Raw genomic sequence first — 23,877 nt, forward strand, 5'->3', positions numbered from 1 at the left:
CGTTTTCTTTTTGGCAAGTTATCCTTATCCTCTGAGCATTTTTCTGCATTATCTTCAGATCCATGCTTTACCTTTTGCAAAATGTATGTAATTTTAGATTGCTCGCTTCTAGTTAAAAGGTCTTTATAAATTTCCTTATATGGTGCTAAGCACTTATGAAGAATAAAGCAAGTATGGAATAAGGGAAAAACATTCGGCAACATCAGAAGCAGAAGCGTCACGATCTGGCAACATTGAAACAAGTTTCGAGAAGGACCACGTGTATCAACGGAAGGCGAGAAGAGAAAATTTACATACTTAAGTACTAATAGTTCACGAAAATAATAATTTTCGTAAACTATTATTACTTAAGTATGTAAAAATTTATTACATTTCCTGTTGTACAAGGGTTTTACCCAATTCTCGAACTGTGTCAGAGTAAATCCGTGCTATAAAAGTACCGTGTTATACGGGGGATGGTACCAATTCTCTAACCGTGTTAGTGAATTTGTGCTATAGAAGTGCCGTGTTATACGGGGGTTACCTGTATTTACTTCATTTCATTTGTAAATATATAATGTTTACAAATGAATTATTTCATTTATAATCAAGTAAATATAAATATCTAGAATAACTCTAATTTATATACAATTGTAAAAATTGACAACAATAAAAGATACAATAAAATGTTTTTTTTTTCATAGAAAATGTTCAGGCATTTTTTCAAAAGTATTTTAATTTTTAATTTATGGAAAATATGCATAAAGTAATTAAAATATGTTATGTTTTTATTTTAGATTTAAAATTTCTTAAAACTATATTTAAAAAAAATTTTTTAAGCATAGTAATAATTTAATTTCTCATTCACACAATATACAGTGATATATGCTAATGTGACTGACCACTGAAGTCATCTTACATGTGTGCTAATGTGACCAACCTTAAACAGTTGGTCACATTAGTAGGTTTTGCTGTACTCAATAAAATTTACAATTTTAAAACTGCATGATGATAGTATGATTTATGATAATTATAAATATTTCTTCTGTATAATTTCATAATGTATATTTTTATAACTTTAATTTTTATAAAACAATTTTATAGATATTTATTAATAAATGGAACAAAAATAATATATATTATTTTTTATTGAATTAATTTTAATTATTTAATTACTTTACTTTATTTTTGAATTTAATTATAACCAAAATAAATTTAAATATTATTTACTTAAATTTTTTGATAGATTAAAAAAGAATTGAAGGAAGAAAGTAATGAAATTGCTAAAAATTTGATGCTAGAGCATGAATTAGAGTTAGATAATTTAAGAGAAGAATGGAACAGAAAGCTTATTTCTAAAGAAGAAACAATTAAAAATCTAAATGAAGTGAGTTTTAAATTTATTTTAATTTGTTGTTTTAAAATATTTTGGGTAGTTTTATTTGAATGGAATGTAAAACATAAATTATCAAAATAAAAAATGGTACAAAGTGATTTTATTGAAACAGCCAATGATAAGGTGTTATTTATAAAAACCCATTCTTTTTATGGTATGATTGATTGGCTGGCAGAAAGGAATTTAAAGTTTAAAATATTTTAAAAAGGGGGTGAATAACAGTTACTACGGAATGAACTGGTAGATGCAGAGATTCCAATCACTATGGAATTTCTGTAATTTCTACAGAAGCTGTGTGTAATTTACAATGAGAAATATTAATTTAAATTTATTTTAAAAATCTACTATCATAAAATAATTTATTAGTAAATGTTCAACATTTTAAAAAGAATCTTATGATAAAGAGGATTTTTTTCTATTTAATTAATTAATATAATTAAATTTAACATTTTAATGTTATTAATTTTATGTTTGTTTTAGATGATAATATGAAAACATTAGAACTTATTTTAGAATAAAATTTATAATTTATGAATATTTTAAAATGGGAATGATTGTCATGTTGGAAGTGTAATGAATGGAGTATTGCTCCCCTATCTAATCTGCTCTCTAGCCATAACATAAGATCCTGCACTACAGATGGTTCTCTTCTCAGGTTTAGATCTCTGTGGATGTATCAAAAAATATTAGTGAAAGTAAGATATATCCAATATCTGGCATTTAGTATTGAGGGAATGATTTTGTTACTATAAATTCTTACATACAAATAAAAATTGAGTCTGTTGCTTTTACAACTTTAGGGGGAGAGATAACTACAATGAGAACATATTTTATGGATGGCTTAATAAAGAAATAATTTAAAAATTTCATGTACTGTACAAAAGGAACAGATTTATAGGACTAATATGTATATTAAAGTAAATGAGGAGAGAGTGACTTTTTAAACTTTTTTAATATTCCTAAAGAGAAGAGTATACATTATAATCTGCTTATTGTAATCACTGTTGACTTCATCTATATTAAGAACAAAAAAAAAAAACAATTAATGGCATCAAGCATGGTAAATATATAAGATTACAACAAAAAAATTTTACTACTAATATTAAGAAAATATTCAAATAATCATTATTATATCATATTTATAATTTGATATTAAAATATCTTGCTATCAAACTTTTACTTCTGTAGTAGAATTGTGTATATAATTGATTTTAATTGAATTTAGTACAAAATCTTGAATTTTTACAACTAATTTGTTAGAGTGGTGTTATACTAATGTCAGGTGGCAGCACTATCAGAATGCACATGAGCAGTGTTTCTTAAACTATATGCTCACACGATCCAATATATTTTGTTTGTAATAGTTCCAAGACTCAAATGTTTATAATATAAAATTTTCAAAAGCCTGGTAAACTGGAATCACTACAATATATCCAAACAAAAATAACTGAGACAAAAAATTTGTGCCAAGTAAAAACTTATGACAATTTAGATGACAGTCAGATTTTTTCTTAGGAGTTTTATTAATGTAAAGATAAGCTTGTCACTTTGAAGCAGAACCCACAAGGTTTTTACCTGTATTATCTATATATATAAAAATGAATGTACATCTGTGTGTCTGTCCTTCATGCATTACCACACTGTTTATCCAATTGCCATGAAACTTTGGGAAGTTGTTTAATATACTCCCGTGAAGGTTTCTGGCATAGTACGATTGCCATGAAGCTTTGGGAAGTTTTTAATACACTCCTGTGAAGGTTTCTGGCATAGTACATTTATCTTACGATAGATGGTGCGCATGTATACGAGCATTTTACTGTGTGTTCGATCGATTTCAAATTGTGAAGACCATTTCCCCCCTCCAAAAATATCTTTATATATGCATTTGTTATTTACAATATTTGTAATAATTTTTGTTTAATCACTTTATTTCAACGTTTTTTTTGCTAATTATGTATTCATTCAAACTTTGTTAAAACCTTAATTGTATCTCGAACAACAACCGAAGTTGTAGAAGGAAATTTGCCTATTTTACCGATCTAGGGATCCCCCTTTTCCAAATTTTAATATTGACTCAAAATAATTTAAAAAGACAAATTACAATAAAACAGTTTATTATCCAACTATCAGAAATTTCACAACATAACAAGGAAGAGAGGAAGGAGCAATTAAATAATCAAAATTATAAAGGATTTAAAAATATATATATAAAAATGGGGAATATCGCACTTCTAACAATCTCTGTGAGTATGTGGACTAAATTTAAAGAATCTGTGCTTCTCACATGTACAACTGTTATGTGGCCAGCTCATGCGTTGGAAAACCTTCTGATTTATTCTTGTACGCACCAGATGGAAAAAAAAAATATTGTGTATCCACAAGCACTCCAATAAATAAATAGAATTGAAACGACACTTTGAAATGTTTTTCCGATGAAAATGAATAATAACAACACAGGTCAACCAAAAAAAAAATTTTTTTTTTGGTGCCTAGGATTTTAGAACTGATTTTAGCTATAATTGGTTTGCTGAATCCAAATATTAAATCAGTTTTTCTCTATCAGCTCTACTTTTTTAGATCTGTGTTTTTTTAATGTACAGTGCTACATGAAATGTGCAGCTCTAATTCCAGTTTGTACAGTTCTAAATCACATATGCAAGAATTGATTCCTGTATATTTTCCCCATTGTTAGTCTGCTGTCCAGTTAGTTCCAGGTAAATCCACCAAATGAAGTAAGCATTCGGTAACGAATTGACGTTCAATGCTTCAACTAGAGTTGAGGTAAGTTTGTAAGTTCTAGCCATGCAGTGTCTAGATCAATGTTTCCCAACCTTTTTTTGCTATGCTGCACCTAAGCCTTTCTAAAATTCTTATGCCCCCTAACATATACACTTAATTGCCACACTGTTTTGTCGTAACCACAATAAAACCTGATCCTTTCATCAAAGTTTCTTGTACTTTCCGGTCGTTGCCAAACGCAACTTGGAACACAACTCATGTCTGTCCACCTCAAGGTCTGGGCAAAGAATGTCATTTCTGCTCTTTCATCAGTATCAGGACTTCATTCATCTCTTTGTTCTCAGTGGTTTCAAGAATTGTTAATCCCACTCCAAGGGAAAAGGGTTATAAAGGAAAGTTCTAGAAGGAAAGGAAAACAAGGAAGAAAGTACTGTGTTCTAGATGCTTTTATTTGTGTTGTTGAATAGAAATAAAATGAGTTCAAGTAGAAGTTGTGTAAATCGTTCTGATGTGTTTTGCTACATATGCGGAGAATATATGTTAAAAGAAAACGAAAGATATTAGTGACTTTGTAAAGAGAGCTTATCTTGGATACTTTGGTGTTAAACTTGATGATCAGGATAAAAGCTGGGCACCGCATCAGGTCTGTAAAACTTGTACAAAACATTTACGACAGTGGACTACTGGGAAAAGAAAAAGTCTGAAATTTGGCATATCAGTGGTTTGGAGAGAACCCAAAATTCACTTCAATGACTGTTATTTCTGCCTAGTAAATATTAATGGAATCAATCATAACAACCATAGCAAGTGGACTTATCCTGATTTAGTCTCTGCAAGACGCCTGATCCCTCCCTCACAGGAAGTGCCAGTTCCATTATTTCACCAGCTACCAGAGCTCTGTGAGAGGACGAGTATCCCTCTGATCTTAATGAAGGTGACTGTGATTACGAGAGAATGTCATCAATTCCTCAATGTTTCAACCAGGATGAGTTAAATTGCCTCACCAGAGATCTCAACCTGCCAAAAGAAGCTTCTGAATTATTGGCTTCCAGGTTGAAGGAGAAAAATTTACTGGAGCAAGGAACCAAAATTACCTTTTACTGTACAAGAGAAAAGGATCTGCTACCTTTCTTTTCTCAAGAAGTCAACCTTGTGTTTTGTCACAAAATTAGAGGACTCTTGGAAAAAATGGGCCTTCTTGAATATTTTTCAGATGATTGGTACCTATTTATTGACAGCTCAAAACGAAGTTTGAAATGTGTCCTTTTACACAATGGGAACAAATATGGTTCAATACCAATTGCTCACTCAACGAAAATGAAAGAAGAATATAACACCATAGCTCTGGTCTTGGAGAAGATAAAGTATCGTGAACATCAATGGGTAATTTGTGTAGACTTAGAAACCCTGGGTTAGAAACCCCCCACCACAGGATTAAAAAAGAGTGGCTTAAGAGAGAAAACATAGACGTTGGAGAAAAAAATGTCATTAACGACTCCTTAGTTGAACAAGAGAAAATCATCTTTCCTCCACTGCACATCAAGCTAGGCCTAATGAAGCAGTTTGTAAAGACTCTTGATAAGAAGGGATCATGCTTTGCATATATAGGGGAAAAAATGCCTCAGTTAAGTATAGAAAAAATTAAAGCAGGAATATTTGACGGCCCACAAATAAGACAACTCATTAACGATCTTGCCTTCGTAAATTCGATGAATGAAGCTGAGCGAAAAGCCTGGACTTCATTTGTTGCAGTTGTCAGAAATTTTCTAGGCAAACGCAAAGCTGAAAATTATGTTGAACTGGTAAACGAGATGCTTAACAGTTTCAAATTCCTTGGGTGTAATATGAGTATTAAGGTGCACTATTTACACAGTCACTTAGACCGTTTTCCTGAAAATTTAGGAGATACCAGTGAAGAACAAGGTGAAAGATTTCACCAGGATATTAAAACTATGGAGGACCGCTACCAAGGAAGATGGGATACGCATATGATGGCAGAGTTTAAAAAGGGATTGCTCCAAAATACATTCACGAAAGTCACGGAAAAGAAGCTTCCTCAATGTGTAACTGTTTAGTTTTATTGATGACTTTTTCCTCTATCTTTGTATAGAATAATATTTGCATAATATAATAATAAAAATTCCGTGTTTAGTTTTTTTACTTGATCCATGGATTTAACTTAAGATATTGAAATGTATATTTTGCTAAAATGCTATATCTTAAAAATTAGAGCTCCTAGGCAAAAACTAATGCCATATTTGAATTCAGGACATCAAATTCATATGAAATCAGCTCAAAATACCTGGGCACCAAAACCACTGTTGACCTGTGTAATATAATAATAATAAGTTTCAATAAAAATGATAAAATGTAAATTGAATTTTATCATAACGAGTTTGCTTGAATTTTGTTTCTTCTGAGATCACAGCAATGCGCGACAGGTAAGCTAGTTATTTTATACATTTTGCTTGCTGAAATATGCTTTTGATATGCTATTTAGAAAAATTGTTATAAAAAGTTTTAATTCACATAAATTTGAGCTTCTGTTATTCTGAGTAACATCTATATATATAAAATTACTTGTCCTGACTGACTGAGTGATTGATTCATCATTTTCCATAGCAAATCGCTGAACCTAGAGGTGAAATTTGGTACATCATGAAAATGCACACTAAGAAGGGATTTAAAAGAAATATTTTAATCTTTTATTTAACGCCTCATAATCTGAAGTTTTTGATGAAGTTTTTGATTGAGTTAACTGTTGGCGTGACATCCGAGCCGAGTATTTAAGAAGGGATTTTTTGAAATTAAGGCTTAACCTGAAGAATGGCTTCTACTGTACTATTATAGATGCAATTTTTTGTTTTTATAGTAACAACTAATGATTGAGAATCTTAGTGAAGTACCAAGGATGGGTTATTTCTATCAAATTGCAAATTCTGCACAGGTAAAGCCACGGATAACAGCTAGTTTTGAATAAATTTGTTTTCATGCAATTTTAGCCTTATAAGCATAAAATTAAGCCATAAAACTGAAATATCTCTATATAGGAAACAACTGTGAACTTTGACCTATCTACCAGGAATTTTCACCAGCATCTTACTGATAACAGGAAAGGCTTGAGTTTAAAATTTGAGTTTTCTAGACCTAGTAGTTTTTTTTTCTACAAGCATCTGCAGTGCCAAATGAAGAAGGAGAAAAGACAGCTGTTTTAGTGATTTTTGCACTTTTTAATGCTTATATTTTGGCAATTGCTTTATAGAAAATCTTGAAATTTTGCAAACTACTATTTTCTTATGTAGATAAGAAAATAATTACCTTTTTTGAACGAGATATTAAAAATTACTTTAGATGTAAACAGATCCATTACAGAAGTCCAGCAGGCACTGTGATACAATAGCAAAGACCACCATGTACCTGTGCCAGACTAACACAGCATTTTGAGATGGGTCAAACAATGGAGAGCCATGGGCAATGTTCAGAACATCAGTTGAAAGGTAAGAGATGACATTTTCACATAACAGAGAATGTGGAGCATGTTCACAGCTTTGCTTAGAAGTCCTTGTTGAGTGGCAAAAACTCTATAGTTTCACAATACTTTTTGGGTTGATTGGTGGTGGATTTGTTGCCATCCATTGGGAAATACATGAGATTCCATGGAACAGGTGCTATGCTCATGGACACCTACATGGACACCTTCCTGCACCACCTACAAGAATGCATCAATGTAGATGGAGAATGTTTAGCAGACATCATTTTCAAGAAGCACTACTATAAGTATAATATATACTGTATGTGATATTAAATGCATATGTATGCCTTTTGATAGCCAAATGAAGTTTTTACCATTTCTCACTGTCTTTCACCTGTTACTTGAAATTGATGCACCATCCTATAATAATCATTTAATAAATCAGTTACAGTTATTTTTTTGTAGATAATACATATTACTGATTATCATTTTCTTATAAATAACTTTAAATGTTCATAGCTTTTCTTTAGCCATAATCCAATTTATGATTAACTTGATCTCATTTTATGAATTCAGCAAGTGTAGAGTAACTATTATTTTTTGTTTCATATTTATGTTGTCGGAAAATAAGTTAAAATTATTGAGAGATAAATTTTAAATATTATACAATAAAATTGAATAAAAATTTAACAAATAATGAATAAAATGAATTTAATAATGGATTTATTATATAGCATATATACAAATTTTGTAAATATAGAATAAAATAAATTTTATAGTAATTTTCTTATTTTTTGATTTAGCATATTGTTATTACAAGTATAATTAGATAAAAAAAATTTTTTTAATTTAATATAATTTATGAAAATTATACAGATTATTGAGAAGAAAGATAATGAAATTCATCTTTTACACAATGATAAAGCATCATTAGAAAGAGTATATACTGAAAGATTTCAACAAGAGAGAGAACAATTTCAAAAATTAATGGAAGAAAGGTACAGAGAACAAGAAAATGTTGCTGTTTGTCAAGCTTTAAAAAGGCAAGAAGAATTACATAAAGAAGAATTTCAAAGGTAAATAAATATGTTCATATATTATTTTTAAAAATTCTGATTTGCTAAATATCATTTTGAGATTAGTAATTTAACATTCTCCTTTTACAAATGTGATATTGTTTGATCTTCCACATAGTAATATTTTACACTCATGTTTGTGAAAATTGCAACACCATGAAGGAATTGTCAGAAATTAATTAAATTTATTCCACATATTACTGATAGTGGTACAAATAAATGATCAAATTTACAAGACAAAAAAACAAAAAGAACGTCAGAAATCAGTACTTTGTGTATCCGCCACACTGAGTGATGAAAGCCTGTACATGTCATGGCATTGAATCATACAAGTTCTGAATGTAATCCTGGGGAATGGCATTCCAGATGGCTTCAACTTGAAGCCAAAGTTCAGTCTTATTCTGTGCCCCACCAGCTGTACAGTCTTATTCTGTGCCCACCAGAGTCGCCGACCAATGAAATCCCTGATATGCTCGATGGGCGACATATCTGGGGAAAAAGCAGGCCGTGGAAGAAGCAAAACCTGCTGTGCACTGAAGAAGGTTTGTGCAGTCTGAGAAATATGTGCACGGGCATTATCCTGCTGAAATACAGCACTCGGAATGCGTCGAAGAAGGGGGAGGACCTCTGGCTCCACAATTTCCCATATGTAGCGATCACTGTTGAGGTTGCCTGCAATGTGCACTAGATGGGATCGACAATTATACCCAATAGCTCCCCACACCATAATGCCAGGCATTTATGTGGTATGATGCTGGATAACACATTGTGAGAGCAGACGTTTCCCTCTGTAACATCTGACGCATACTCTTCCATCATTGTAATGCAGATTGTAGCAAAATTTGTCGGAAAAAACAACTTGTTGTCACTGGGCATGCCACGCGCTGTGTTGCTGAGCCCATTGAAGTCGAAGACGTCTGTGAATCAGCGAGTGGGGAATCCTGCATAAAGCTATGCAGGATTCCCCACTCACTCCATGGAGCTAGACAACAAAACACCTGTAGCTGTGCTCCAACATTGTAGAATTTTTCTGGAAGGATTTTTGTGATAATTACTTGGAACTAGTAAAAAAACGTGCTAACACACGAGAGGATGCTATACAGTCCATCACAGTCATGTGGATTAGGTGTCTGTCGTCCCGTACCATTGTGCTATTGCTTGCTTCACTGCCAGGTTTTTGCCTTATTTGGTTCTCCTCTGTCCATTTCTTCCAAACACACATCACTGTTGTGGCATTACACTTTGTGTGGGCTGTGATTTCTTGATACGAAAATTCACCCTCTTACATACCGATGATGCGGCCTCCTATAAACTCCGTTAGTTGTTGGTATGGCTTCCTCAGCTTTTGACGAGGCATATTGACCACCAATGAAACGTTTACCATGGACAGAGGAAGATAAATGGCTTTTTAATGCATTTTATGCATTTAATGCATCTTTACAGTCCTTTATATACCTGGAACAAGTGGCTGATAAGGAGCTGGTTCTCATTTTATGCTTGTGCAATTGCTTTGTAATTCTATTCATTTACATGTCTTACCTCACTTTACATTTCCTTTAAGTTTGGTTCAATTTGCACAATTCTTTCATGGTGTTGCAATTTTCACAAACATGAGTGTAATACTAAAATGATATGCTTTTTTTATTTTTTTTTTATATTGTAAAACATTAGATGATGGTATTCTTAAAATTACTAAACTGAGTCAGTTTGACTTGTGCTAACATTTTAGGTAAAGGTAAAATTCAGTTACTTTTGTAGATAAAGAAAGTAGTTAATGTTTTCTGAGATATAGAGATTGAATGAAACTAAATTTTGAGTAAAACTTAAGAGGTTCTGAAGTGTGATTTCTTCTTTTGAAGAAGAGAGAACTTATACTTCAAAAAGCCTTAATTTTTTTTTTCTGAAGAGCTTGTAGAACATGTATTATCATATGGAAAGTGACAATAAAAATATAGTTTCTAATGCAAATAAGAATATCAACAGCTATAAGAAAGATATTACAAAATCAGAAATTATATTTTTGGAACAAATAATCATAAGATTTTTCTTAAAAATAATTTTATTGCAAAATCTTTTTTCTGCCAGCTTATTAGAAAAATCAAAAAATAAGAAGGATAAGTTATTATATAAAGAATTTTTAATGTAATAAAGTTATATTTAAAAATGTTTCAAGAAAGATTAACAAAAAATTCTAATAATATTTTTTGTCATACTAAGAAGTTAATAATAAATTTCTTATGGGCTATTTTTTTGCAGTTTATTTCTTTTGAAGAAATTTTTCTTGGGAAATATTTTTGACATTATCAATAATAATTTATTTTCTTATATTTTATTCATATACATAGTATGATCCAAAAGTTCGGGGACTTGGCTTAAAATTCTTTACCTTAAAAAGTTTATATTGCCGATGCACAACCACCTTCAAAATAATCACCTTGGGCAACGATACACTTTTGCCAACACTAATATAACTTCTGGAAGCACTGCTGGAAGCCATTTTTTGAAACCTCCCGTAAAGTCTCTTGCGATGCTGCTCTCACCTCATCTGATGACACAAAACGGCGTCCCTGCAAATGCTTTTTCATTGATGGAAACAAATAAAAATCACATGGAGCTAAGTCCGGTGAATAGGCGGGGTGTGGAAGCACATTAATTTGAGATTTGGCGAGAAACTGTGGTGACCATTTGGGACCAATTTGCAGGTGCATTGTCATGCAGAAGGTACCAGTCTCCACTTCACCAGATCTGCAGCTGTTTATGACAAATGGATTCCCTTAAATGATGTAAAATGTCTAGATAATTGAGAGATCAACTCAACATTTTCCTCGTTCCGTGAAGTCGAAGGTTGGCTGGAGTGTTCATCATCTGCGATAGATTCTCGGCCCTCTTTAAATCTTTGATTTCACCATGGTAGAATCACCATACATCTTTCTTAGCAATTTTAAAGTCTTCATAGATGTTTTACCTAAACGCTGACAAAATTTAATGATGCAGCACTGTTCTTGAAACTCCATTTTTATTACGTCGCAAAACAAAAGTAACTATCTTCGAAAAAAAACAACAGTACTCACAGTTTAATCATGTGACATGGGCAAAATCAACCTGAAGACGTAGGGGTGGTTTGATAGAATCCATTTCATACGCTGTAACTTTAAATACATGCTTTTGTTGTCATACATTACTGCAGTCCCCGAACTTTTGGATCGTACCACGTATATTTATATAACTATAATGTATACCTAATTGAATGTATTTTTAAATGAATAAAATATATTTTATAAACATCTGTATTTCATTCTAAGAAAATAGCTATATATATTACAGGTTGAGAGAGACAGAGATTAGTTTATTTCTCTGTATAAGTGTCTAAATATGACTTTTGAAGTTAAAAATTGTTTTCAATATTAAATTAATTTTAAAAATGCCAATATTAATTTAGTGTCAAACCAGATTTTCAGTTTAATGTTAAATTCAGATTATTCTTTCTGATTTGTGTACTAACAAATAATTTAGGAAGACTTATCAGAATAAGAAAGTTGAAAAAAATCAATGGAAGCTTAGTTCTAATGATATGTTGAATAATTAGAATGGAAACATGAATAAAATTCTTTGAATAAAATGAAACAACTCCAGATATCTGTTTTCCCTATTTACATTGTAAATGATCAAAACTCTATGTTTTAAATGCCAATTTATCAGTCTCTCATTAACATTTAGTATTTATTAATTTCTTACAGAAAAACTAAAACCCATAATTTGATGAAATTTGGTTATCAAGCATTTTTAATTATTACAATTTTTTTTAAAGATTACAAATGCAAAAAGAAGAATTTGAAAGACAATTAGAAATGAAAATTATAAAAAGTTTTGAAGACAACTATGAAGAGAAATTACAAAGATATAAAGTAAGTTATAAAGTTTATGAATAGATATTTAAAAAGATTATTTATGAAATTTCTTAATAATAACTAACTACAAAATTAATAAATTTTAATTAAAATTTTTGAAATTTAATAGACTTTGTAGAATTTAAGTTTACATAGTTTTATATTTCTAATAATGTGTTCCATATTGTATTATTTAATTTACTTGCTTTGAAAAATGCTTTATTTGGAGAGAAATTGGGCCTAAATAAAATAATTTTAAGCTTTAAAATTCAGTTATTGAAAATTGAGAATGTTTGTGTGCAAATGTTGTTTGGTGGTGTTCTGAAGATGGCTACAAATTTGAAAATGTTAGTGTCATTTTATTAACATCATTTTATTTTTCAATTTTTCTTCAACAAATACATTTTGAAAATATTTTATTACATATTTTTCAAAACAATACTTTGTATAAAAAGTTTCATAATGCATTATAATTTAACAAAAAGTAAGAAATTAAAAAGTCTTCTAATTGTTCAAAAACTTACTTTAATTCATATTTTTCTAAAACAATATAAAATAATGTAATTATTATTTTTACAGCTATCCTTTAATCTGCTAATTTTTGAAAGAGCACTGAATTTAATTATTCTATTTTATTTGATACAGTTGAAATGTTTTTGAATTAAATTTCTTTATTTGTTCATGTATGCCCAAATCCACAATGAAAAATTCAAATATTATGATTTAATTGGAAAAATTAACACTAGTATTTAGTCTTGTATATTTTTGAGATAAATTTTTTCTAATCTACAATAATGTAGTTATGAATAAATTATATTAAACCTTCAAAAGTGTGAATCATATATACTATGTCATTATCATAATTTTTTTATTTTACTGGAAAATAGCTTTTTCATAATTGTAATGGAAAGTTGAGTCATTCTTTTAACTGTGTATTGGATGGTGTAGTATAGTTTGGCTAGTAAATTCATAAATATATTAATGGTTTGAACTAAATTTTATGTGATGAGTTAAGACATTTGAAAATATGGTGTTTAAACACAAACTGCTGATATGGAAAAAAAAGTTTTTTTAAATAATAATACAATGACTTTTTTTCAGCAATGTTTTCATTAATCATTTAATATAGATTTTATAGTTTTCAAATATAATTTTAACTTATTAATATTGGAAAATTTAAAAATGCATTAAATTGGAGTGCAATTTAAATTAATTACATTCAGAAATATTTATTTCATTAATTTAATATTCAATGTTATAAGAGTTGTTTAAAGGAAAAATGAATACATGTCATAATTGACAAATATTTATTGCAAATCTAAAAGAAAATCCATATTTGTTTAGGCAAAGATCCCAGCATCTCACAAGCAGATTGTTCCCCCTTGTGTAGAATTCTGGTGGCTGATGGTAAAAAAATTCCTTGAACCTATCCTTAATCTTCTACAATTGATATACTTGGAGTATATCAATTTGATATTGTTTAACATGAATCTTTGCTCTCAGAAAGCTTTCTTGAGTGGTCTGAAAATGTTAAAGTCACATGGCAGTTGAAAAAAAGTCAACATTATTTTTACAGTGCTGGGTATAATTATGAACTTACAAGGTGCCAGGGGACAAGTGTTTCCATTGCTTGCTCATATTCTTCATTTCAGTAGTGTAATTGTGAGATCTGAATAGCTCCTGTGACTAAATAATAATTTAATTATAAAGTTAAATTTTTAACGAAAAAGAAATATTCTTTAATTTTGGTGAGAAATTAGGTTTTTCTAATTTATCACCAAACTGATAAAAAGTCACTTCCTGCAATGGAAGTTGAAACATTCTTTTGTTTTACCCTTATCTACTACAAATTTCAGCACCCTGAGAATTATTAACCCCTTGATACATCCCCTTTTCCTCTGTTCACATGAGAGAACCCAAAAAACTGATTGGAGAACAATCGTGAGAAATAGGAAGAATTTTGCATGATTCGGAGAGTCCGCCATGAAATCCGAAAGAAGGAAGACGAACTCCATACCATCTCCTGAAGGCCAACGCCCATAGTCATATCCAGTAGATTTTAATAATGAGTTAAGTTAGGGAGAAATAATAGGGAAAAAATATATAAATATGTGCCGATCGAGTCATACTCCAGAAAGAACTGACATATCAATCATAAAGGACCGAAGAAGATAAAAGTCTCCTGAGGTAGTATGATCATAGTAGAAATTTGTGAGCTCTCTCTCTCGATACGTTTAGATTAATTATTCTATTTTGTATAATTTTTGTTATTTCATTCATTAAATTTTTGTTTTATCATTGTTAAAGAATGTCTCCTCATAGCTGAATCATCCCGATAGATGCATTTCTGGATCATCCCAATATGCATGTTAATCCGCGTATCCCAAAATTGATTAACTGGTGTCAGGAATCCTGACGAGGGAACAAGTGATTACAAAATCCTCTAATCCCGCTTTGCATTAACCTTCAATCTGTAAGTCCCTCCACCCTCAATTTCTTGAATAGAAAACCATCCTTGTTAAACAAACAGAGGGCTATTCTAGAGAATAGTTGCCGATTAAGTGATACTAGAGTCTTACCACTCCGTATCCACAGCTGAGCCCCTCACATAATGGTGGCACCATGTCTTTTCTCCTGCAACAGTATGAAGGAGGAACTTGGGGTCTTTGTTATAGTGTTGTTGTTGTCTATAGATGTTGACATTCCTATTTCTTTTAGCCACTAAAAATTGAACTACCATTTGTTGTTCGATTCTGGTCTCTTCCTGTAACAAACTTAACATAATTTGCCAATTATTGGAGATAAAATCTATTCTTGCCCATACTTAATGCATCCTGTGCCTCTCCTATGTTGAACTTATCTGCCCCTAATGTGGCCCACCACAATGAACAATGAAATATGATATATGTCCACTTTTCAATTGGACAATCCTTATATATTAACTTCTTAAGATTTAATATTTTTATAGGAACAGCTAGATAAGGATTATGAAGAACAATTATTGATAAAACAAAAACAATTTGAACATGAAAAGCAGGAAGCTTTAAATAAATTACAAGAAACTTTGGAAAGAACTCATAAAAATGAAATTGAATCATTGCGGTCACGTTTTAAACTTGCTTACAGTACTACAGCTATGGAACATTCTTCTTCTGAAAGCTGTTTGGAAAAAATGCAACTTGAGGTAAATATTTTAAATAAAAATTTATTAAAAATTTTTATTTAATTAATATCTATCATTAATATCTTGTTTTTTTTTATAGAGTGATTCAATGCAATATAATAAATGTACAATGAAGAAAGACCCTTGTATAATAAAAGAAACTAGAAGACAATCTGGAGATAATTTACCATACTTACAAGAAGGTATAACATAAAAATATTTAATCAAATATGTTGTTTAATTTTAATTTTTAACTATAAAAACTTCAATTTGTAGAAAGTAATTTTTATATATAATTATATAACATATTCTTATAAAATGCTTTTATATATTTATATCTTGTATTATTTTATAAAAATTATATACATAATTTTTATAAAATAATACAAGATATAAATTTAAGCTAATTTATAATTTATATATAAAGAATGAAAGAACATAGTCATAAGTACATAAATTCTTTAAAATCAACTTTTACATATTTAGCTTATGTGACTAACAAATTTTCAACTCAACTGAATTGATAGTTTGTAATTTTGGTAGAATTTCAAAAACAGTAGATACGATACATATATATGTCCAGATTAATCTGGTACCTGTAATTAAGTTCCAAATAAAGTAACCGTATTTAATGTTTTTGAAGAGCTTTATTGGTTAAAATGCAACCAAATCTAGTATCACCATTCTAGATTTGGTTGCATTTTAACCAATTTAGGACTGCAGAAGACATTTATATAAAAAATTAGTACCACAATTCACCACTGGCAATTTTGGCATTGCATGCAACAGAAAAGCAGTTTTTTGCATAAGCATATATGTATTGCATGTTGCCAAATTCTGGGTATAAAAGTGGCCACAATTGCTGAATGTAAATTCTTATGAGCCGTGTAAATTCTTATTTTCAAAAACAGATTCAAAAACACAAGTAAGTGCATTTCTTGTAAAGCTGTTCTATGAAAATAATAATAATGCTGTTGAGAATTTCACTGTCAAGAATTTTTGCTGAGGATCATTGAGTCTACAAGTTCTCTGGAGAATGATCACCTTATTTGAGGAAGTTAAATAGCAAATGCCATTTTCTGCAGAAGAAAAGATGTTAGAGTTACTAATTCTAATTCAAATAATGCAATTCATTATGCTCTTAAGCTATGTGGTATATATTTTGGATACTGTTTGCTCCTGGAAGAATTATTAGTTGGGCTTAGTTATAGATGCAGACTTTCAAAAATATAAGACAAGCAACAGAGAAAAATCTCTGTTGCTTGTCTTATTTGTTCCCTGCTGTTGATATGATAAAATTTCAACAAATACTGCAAATCTGGCATGACAAGATTGCAAATAGTGATTGTCACTAGTAAAAATCTTAAGGAGTACAAAAATTAAGAAATCTTTGTACCTGTTCAGCAGTGCAGTAGAAAATGGTTATGTTGGCAAAGCTATTGTCACACTATGATTTCTACGTTGTTGTCTAAGTAGCCTCTTTCTTGTCATTAAACTATTTGACACTAAAATCCAGAAATTTTGATAAAGTTGAGTGGTGTCATCTCTCAGTGCCCAGACTTACAACTTTATGAACATTGTGATTTGAGTCTACCAGATGGTTTCAAGAAAGTAGCTGAATGGGTGTGCTGTAGAAGCAGTAAACTAAAGCTGCACAATAGATGAGGATGGGCCTCTCAGAACTGGTTTATAAAACAAGCTCTAGTGTCATAGCAGTTGTATCCTATGATACAATGAGGAAGATACTGAGAAAATTAGTACATTATCTGTAAAAGATCAACAACAACCAACAATTGCTTGCTGCTAATAGGGTAACCTAACTTATGTTCGATATTGACTTTTTCTGCTAAAGGCACTGTATTATAGCCATCTAGTAAGTTACCTTGTTGCTCCTGTGATACAATGAGACATCTCAGTAGATCAATGAACATCCATAATTGTCACATTTGACCAGAGGAATCCTCATATTTTTCAGCAAATCTCACAATGCTCCCTTAAAGTTACAATGTTATATGGATTCACAGCCATGTCCTTGGACCATTTTTCTTTAAAGAAGCTAGTCCTTATGAGCTTGTTTTGATGGTCCAGAGATACCAAGAGATACTCAACACTCGTTATATCCAATTACAACACCACTTCAACCAAGCTCACATAAGATGGAGTGCTTCCATATATTGGAGTTATATACATCAGTTTATACAACAATATTTTGCTTATAGGAAATTTATAACTAATCATTCTTATCTTTGGATTTTAATATGTATGAGTTTTGTTTGTAGGAACATTTAAAATGTGTGACTGCAAATTTGGTAGCCTTAAAAGGACGGAATCATACTGTACATGAGAAGCATCACATGGATCAATTATAGTCAGGCTTTGAACGCACTGTTCATTGTCTTCATGTTTTACACTGTCAGAATGGAAGCACATTGACAGTATCCTCTGCATCATTAAGGTCTCTGTATAGCATGAGGGTCTTGTGCAAATAAATTGTTTGTTGCTTGCATACCTAAAATGCAGTAGTAGTGAGTGTTAGTACTAATTTTTTTAATGGATATGTTTTGTTATTTAGAGGATGTTATAATGAAATATTGTTATTATATTTTTATGAGTAATATAGTTATAAATTTTATATCTTGAAATTATGTAATATCTAAAAAATAATGATAAATTACAGATGTAAATGTAATAAATGTTTTTTAAAACAGTTATTAAAGAAATTAGTAATACAGCTTTACTTCCATTTAAGATAAGCTATGATAGCTGTGGTGATAGTAAATTTCTGATCGTGCCTTCCAATTTCCAGATCTGTGGTCTATCAAAAAGAACACCTTATGACTCCTTGAACTCAGTTTAAGTCCATTTATTTGACAACTATTTACAAAATATACAGCAATACTTCTTGCTTGCTTTTCACAACAGTAAAATTTTAGGCCAGGCTTGTTTTTTTTTTTTTCTTGTTTCAATGGTTGTGTTGCCTTATATCTAAATTTTATATCTGTTGGCCGACCAATCTGGAGCTGGATGGGTAGCTCTCCATCGGGTCTGCCTTGGTTGGCATACCTGTCTCAACTTGTCCAGGATGACACTGTAAAAGTGTCCCCTGTTGAGTAGGGTTTTCAGGGTTGAAACAAAACAAAAAAAAAAAAAAAAAACACGGACAAGTCAGCTNTACATGAATCGCGAATCAATGTCACAATAAAACATCCGAATCAAAACAACGAATACAAACGTTTACCTCGTTCCTTTACCTCCCTTAACAATGAGGCTCACAACACGTGGCGAAGCGGGGCAAGAACGGCGCGTAACAAAGAAATTAACTAAGCACTACTCACGACAAAAGAAAAAAACTTGGTCGTGAACAAAACACTCGAAGAAACACTCCGTGCTGACGAGTCTTCCTTCAATCTTCCGTTATATGAGGGAGTTAGAGTCTATGACCGCACAGTTCCTATTTCGGCACCAATCCTTTTCTTTGTTCTCTCTTCAGCACTCCGACGCCAATCCTCTTCTTTCTTCCACTTCGGTCGAGCCAGGCATCCCAGGAACGAAAATCCCCTACACAACGTGGGTCACCCCTTATATATCTTGTAAACCGGAAATACCGCACGTGATCCTCGACCAGCCAATCTGGCTGCCGATACACAGTTACCCATGGAAGAGTGGTAACGCGAAATAAAACGAAAGGGGCGAGAAAAAAAAAAAAGAAACCCGAAACGAAAAAAAGGAAATAGTCACGAAGTGCTACATATCTCCCCTCGAAAGATGTTAACTTCCGTTGTGTAAGCGACGGAAGTCAATTTGCCGGTGACGTAAGTTATAACGCCCCCCGTGCACTCCCTCACTCTCCTTGCTTTGAGGCGTGTTGTCGACACTGGGTGCTTTCCCTTTATCACCTTCATGAGGTCTAACCCATCTAATTCCTTGGGCTTCTTCCTCCTCCTCCTCCATCTCAGGCTCCCTATGATCTCCTTTGCGCCTGTTCGGCCTGCCTTTACTGCCCCTTCCGGAATCGGGGGGTCCATAGTAAATCTTTAATCGATCCACATGGACAGTTTCTCTATCTTTAAAGTTACACCCTTCTATGCAGTATGTTGTGGGGTTTATGATTTCTATTACACGGAACGGCCCTTTGTATTTCTCAGCGAATTTGCTTCTCTTCACGCCGCTCTTTTTTAGCCACACTCTTTGCCCCACCAAAAACCGCTCTAGCTTACGGCCTTTATTACTGTACTCCCTCCTTCCCCTGTTAAAATTTTCCGCGCGCATTCTTGCACCTTCCCTCAACGTACGGAGTTTTGTAATCAGGAAAGCTCTGCGCTCATCTGTCGTTTCCTCCCTCGCGGGGTACTCGAAGTTAGGTATGCGAGGATCTACACCGTACAGGAGGAAGGCAGGCGACTCGTTCGTGGCCGAGTGGTTTGAGTTATTGTACGCAAAGCAGGCCGCGTATACCATCTCATCCCATTCAACCTCACCCCTCTTTGCAGACTTCGCTATCATCTCCACTATTGACTTGTTGACTCTCTCGCACAACCCGTTGGCACACGGCCTGTACACCGTTGTGATATTTCTTTTAATCCCCAACCACCTACAACAATCAGCAAACAGAGAGGATAAGAAGTTCGTCCCCCTATCAGAGATTATCACTTCAGGTACGCCATAGCAGCAAAATATCCTATTAAAGATGGTGTTACTAACTGACCACGCTGTTTGGTCTTTCAACGGGTAGGCCTCGACGAATCTTGTAAATACATCAATCATGACCAGCAGGAACCTATTCCCTTTACTTGTTGTGTTCATAGGCCCTACTATGTCGACCGCAATTTTTTGAAAGGGTGTGTGGGCGACTTCGTTCCTTTCCCTTATGGACATTGTGTTTCTGGCACCTCTCGCAAGTTTTAATAATTTCTTCGACTCTCCTCTTTAAGTCCCGTATGTAATAGCGCCTCTCAATGTTTTTTATGGTCTTCCTAATGCCCCAGTGCCCTGACATGTCGTCGGTGTGAATAGCTTTAATTAGATCCGCGGCGACGCTCTCCCCCATGCACACTTGGTCTTTCCGCTGATCGCGGGTGTTATCGTAACCTAATCTATACAAGCAGTCGTCCACGACTATATATCTTGATGACTCACTGCTCACGCCCTGATCCTCTTGGGCTCTAAGCAAATCGCGTTTTATGGGCCCGAAGTATTCATCTCTATCTTGTGATAATTTTATGTCGTGCTTATCGGGGGCTATGTGGGTTGGGGGACCCGTGTCCAAGCGGTATATCTCATTGACATTCCTCGACAGAAAATCGGCTACTTTGTTATCCACGCTCGAGGTCAGCTCCAACTTTACGTGCTGGTCATTTGTCTGACCCTCCAAATGACCCCCCATTAGTTTAAAGCCTTATCATTTTTACAATATCTCGCTAGGTGCCCCCTTTCTCCGCACGAGTAACACCTTCTATCGCCTCTCTCCCTCCTACCGAATTCCTCATTTCCCTTAATACATTCAACCAAAGAAGCGACCCACTCTCCTAACACCCAAACTTGCCTCTCGAGATCCGCTATTCGACTATCAATCCTATCCACCCTCTCAGTGAGCACCCCTTTTTGTTCCGAGTTCGTGCACACTTCGCTTGTGATCCCTCTCTTCCCACAAGCTGCTTCAGTTGCCTCCTCCTCTTCTGCCTTCTGAATGGCCTGGTCCAATGTTTCTGGCCGGCTCTGTATCACTTGCCTGCGAATGTCGAAATCCAGCCCCTTCATGAAACACTCCTTCACAGCATTATCACGGATGGTAGCGAGGTTCCCATTGCGAGCTACAGCCCGTGAGAACAACGTTTTGACGCGGACACCGTATTCGTAAATCTTTTCCCCTTTCTTTTGCGTTATTTTCAACAATTGGTGGAAGGGGTCCTGCTCCTTGTCCCTCCAGCCGAAGCACTTTAACAGGCCTTCCTTAATTTCCTCATACCGAGTGACCCCCTTGGTTCCTTAAGTTGAAGAAGACTGATAATGGTTCCCCCTTAAGCCTAGCCTTAACTTCCGTCACTTTGACTTTTTCTTCCCAACTAGCCAACAACGCCACGTCTTCCACGGTCTCGAAGAATCTGTACACATCCAAGGCATCGCCGGGCAGGTTAGAATAGCATGGGATCATTCCCATAAACCCGGTCACAATTGGGACATTACATACTCCCTCTGCTGACCCACTGACCTCGTTATTTTCCATCATAAATTTGGGGAACGTTCACGACAATATTATGCACCGGTTGACTGAATTATTCTTACTCACGGCACAACCAAGGAAGGAGGAACGGGTAAGCAAGCTTGGCTGACTTTTACACAAACCAATCCTGTCGCGGACGCCAATGTAAAAGTGTCCCCTGTTGAGTAGGGTTTTCAGGGTTGAAACAAAACAAAAAAAAAAAAAAAAAAAAAACACACGGACAAGTCAGCTCACAATAGTTAAGGTTTTTAATTAAAGTTCGTTAATTCCAATCGAGATAATTACACACACCGCGAATCAATAACACAGTAACACATCTGAATCAAAGATACACACGTTTACCTCGTTCCTCTATCTTCCTTAACAATGGGGCTCACGACACATGGCGAAGCGGGACGACAAGAACGACGCGTAACAAAGACAAATAACAGAACGTTACTCACGACGAGAGAAAATCTTGGCCACGAACAAAACATTTGAAGAACCACTACGTGCCGACGAATCTTCCTTCGATCTTCTTCTAATTGGGCGAGTTAGAGTCCATGGCCACACAGTTCTTATTCCGACGCCAATCCTTTTTCTCCCTTCTTTCTTCAGCACTTCAATCGAGCCAGGAATCCCAGGAACAAAGAAAGGCCAAGAAGCCACTACTCCACGTGGGTCCCACCTTATATATCTTACAAACCGGAAATACCGCACGTGACCCTCAACCAGCCAATCCACAGCTAACCGGGAACGGTGGTATCGCAACACAAAACGAAAGGGGTGGGAAGAAAAAAAAACCGAAACGAAAACAAAAAAGAAATAGTCACGAAGTGCTACAACACGCTAACTGGCCTTTTCTGGAAAACATGTTCCGACGAATGAAAGCTCGAATTGGCTTGTCACTACTTGATAAGCCTCCTTGACAGTGATCCTCAAAAAAGTTAATTTTATAAATAAGATGCCCACTAGCTGGTTAGATCTCAAAGGGAGGTCACATCATGACTCTCTTGTCAGCCAGCAGTAGATGTCAAACAAATTGCTAGCCTTACAATCAGTGAAAGAACTGGTTAAAGAATGAATTTCAAACATTTAAAACAAGCAAAACTAGTATATTTGAAATATAGAACATTACAGTAGAGTCCCATACAGTGCAGGGAATTCATTACGCATTATAGGAAATCACATTATTGAAACCTGCATTATCACATGATTTATGAAAGTTTAAACCTTGGCCTATAAGTTGAAAAAAAAAATGTATACCTCTGATCAACAAAATTCGAGGGTGTTGCTTGCTTTATCTGCACATTGTATAGGACTTTAATGTATACAAGTTTCAAAAAGGAAATAACACAACCATCATTAGTAGAGTTTATGAATAAACTATGTCATGAGAACTTATCATAAATGGTGTGAAGATTTTTATCAGAATAATTTTGATATAAACCATCTTGTTATAATTTTTTTTTTTTTAAATTGTGAATGTAGTACAGTAGACCCCCCCTATAATGCTTAGATACATTCCACGTTAATCGAATTTTACGTTGTAGGAATCATTAAATACATGAGCCAATCGCAGCCCGACACGTGTGAAGTTTACGGATTAAGGCTGTTTGAAAGGTTCTCTTCTATAAAATTAACCGATTCTAGACTAATTCCACTCAACATTTCCAAAACACGTATAATTTTTTGGGAATAATCTGTATAAACTATGCTATAAACAAAAAATTGTAGGATTACTTACCGAGTGTGCACCGTTCGACTACGCCGTTGCTCAAGCTTATTTTCGTCGCGGAACAGCGCACGAAACAGCAGCCGTGATTTCTAATAACGAATTTTTCGCAGAAAAATAACTTGACCTTTGGAGACATCATTAATATAAATAATTTTTATGGCCGTTGAATAAGAAATGTTTCTTTCACAAGAAATGTATAAAATTAGTGCTGTATTAGACTTACGGTAC

The 23,877-nt window shown here is 33.4% G+C and overlaps 1 protein-coding gene across 1 annotated transcript in view; it reads left to right on the forward strand.

Annotated features, from left to right (window-relative positions):
* LOC111632935 (RB1-inducible coiled-coil protein 1-like) overlaps window positions 1-23,877 on the forward strand; it is a 210,015-nt gene that overhangs the window by 147,704 nt on the left and 38,434 nt on the right. Inside the window, exons 19-23 of the mRNA XM_023377452.1 lie at window positions 1,226-1,366; window positions 8,463-8,662; window positions 12,471-12,567; window positions 15,518-15,733; window positions 15,813-15,915. Coding sequence (XP_023233220.1) covers window positions 1,226-1,366; window positions 8,463-8,662; window positions 12,471-12,567; window positions 15,518-15,733; window positions 15,813-15,915 — 757 coding nt within the window. The remainder of the gene's footprint in view (window positions 1-1,225; window positions 1,367-8,462; window positions 8,663-12,470; window positions 12,568-15,517; window positions 15,734-15,812; window positions 15,916-23,877) is intronic.

Source organism: Centruroides sculpturatus, unplaced genomic scaffold (genome assembly GCF_000671375.1).
Source record: "Centruroides sculpturatus isolate CEXI.00-Female unplaced genomic scaffold, Cexi_2.0 scaffold676, whole genome shotgun sequence".
Classification (NCBI taxonomy): domain Eukaryota; kingdom Metazoa; phylum Arthropoda; class Arachnida; order Scorpiones; family Buthidae; genus Centruroides; species Centruroides sculpturatus.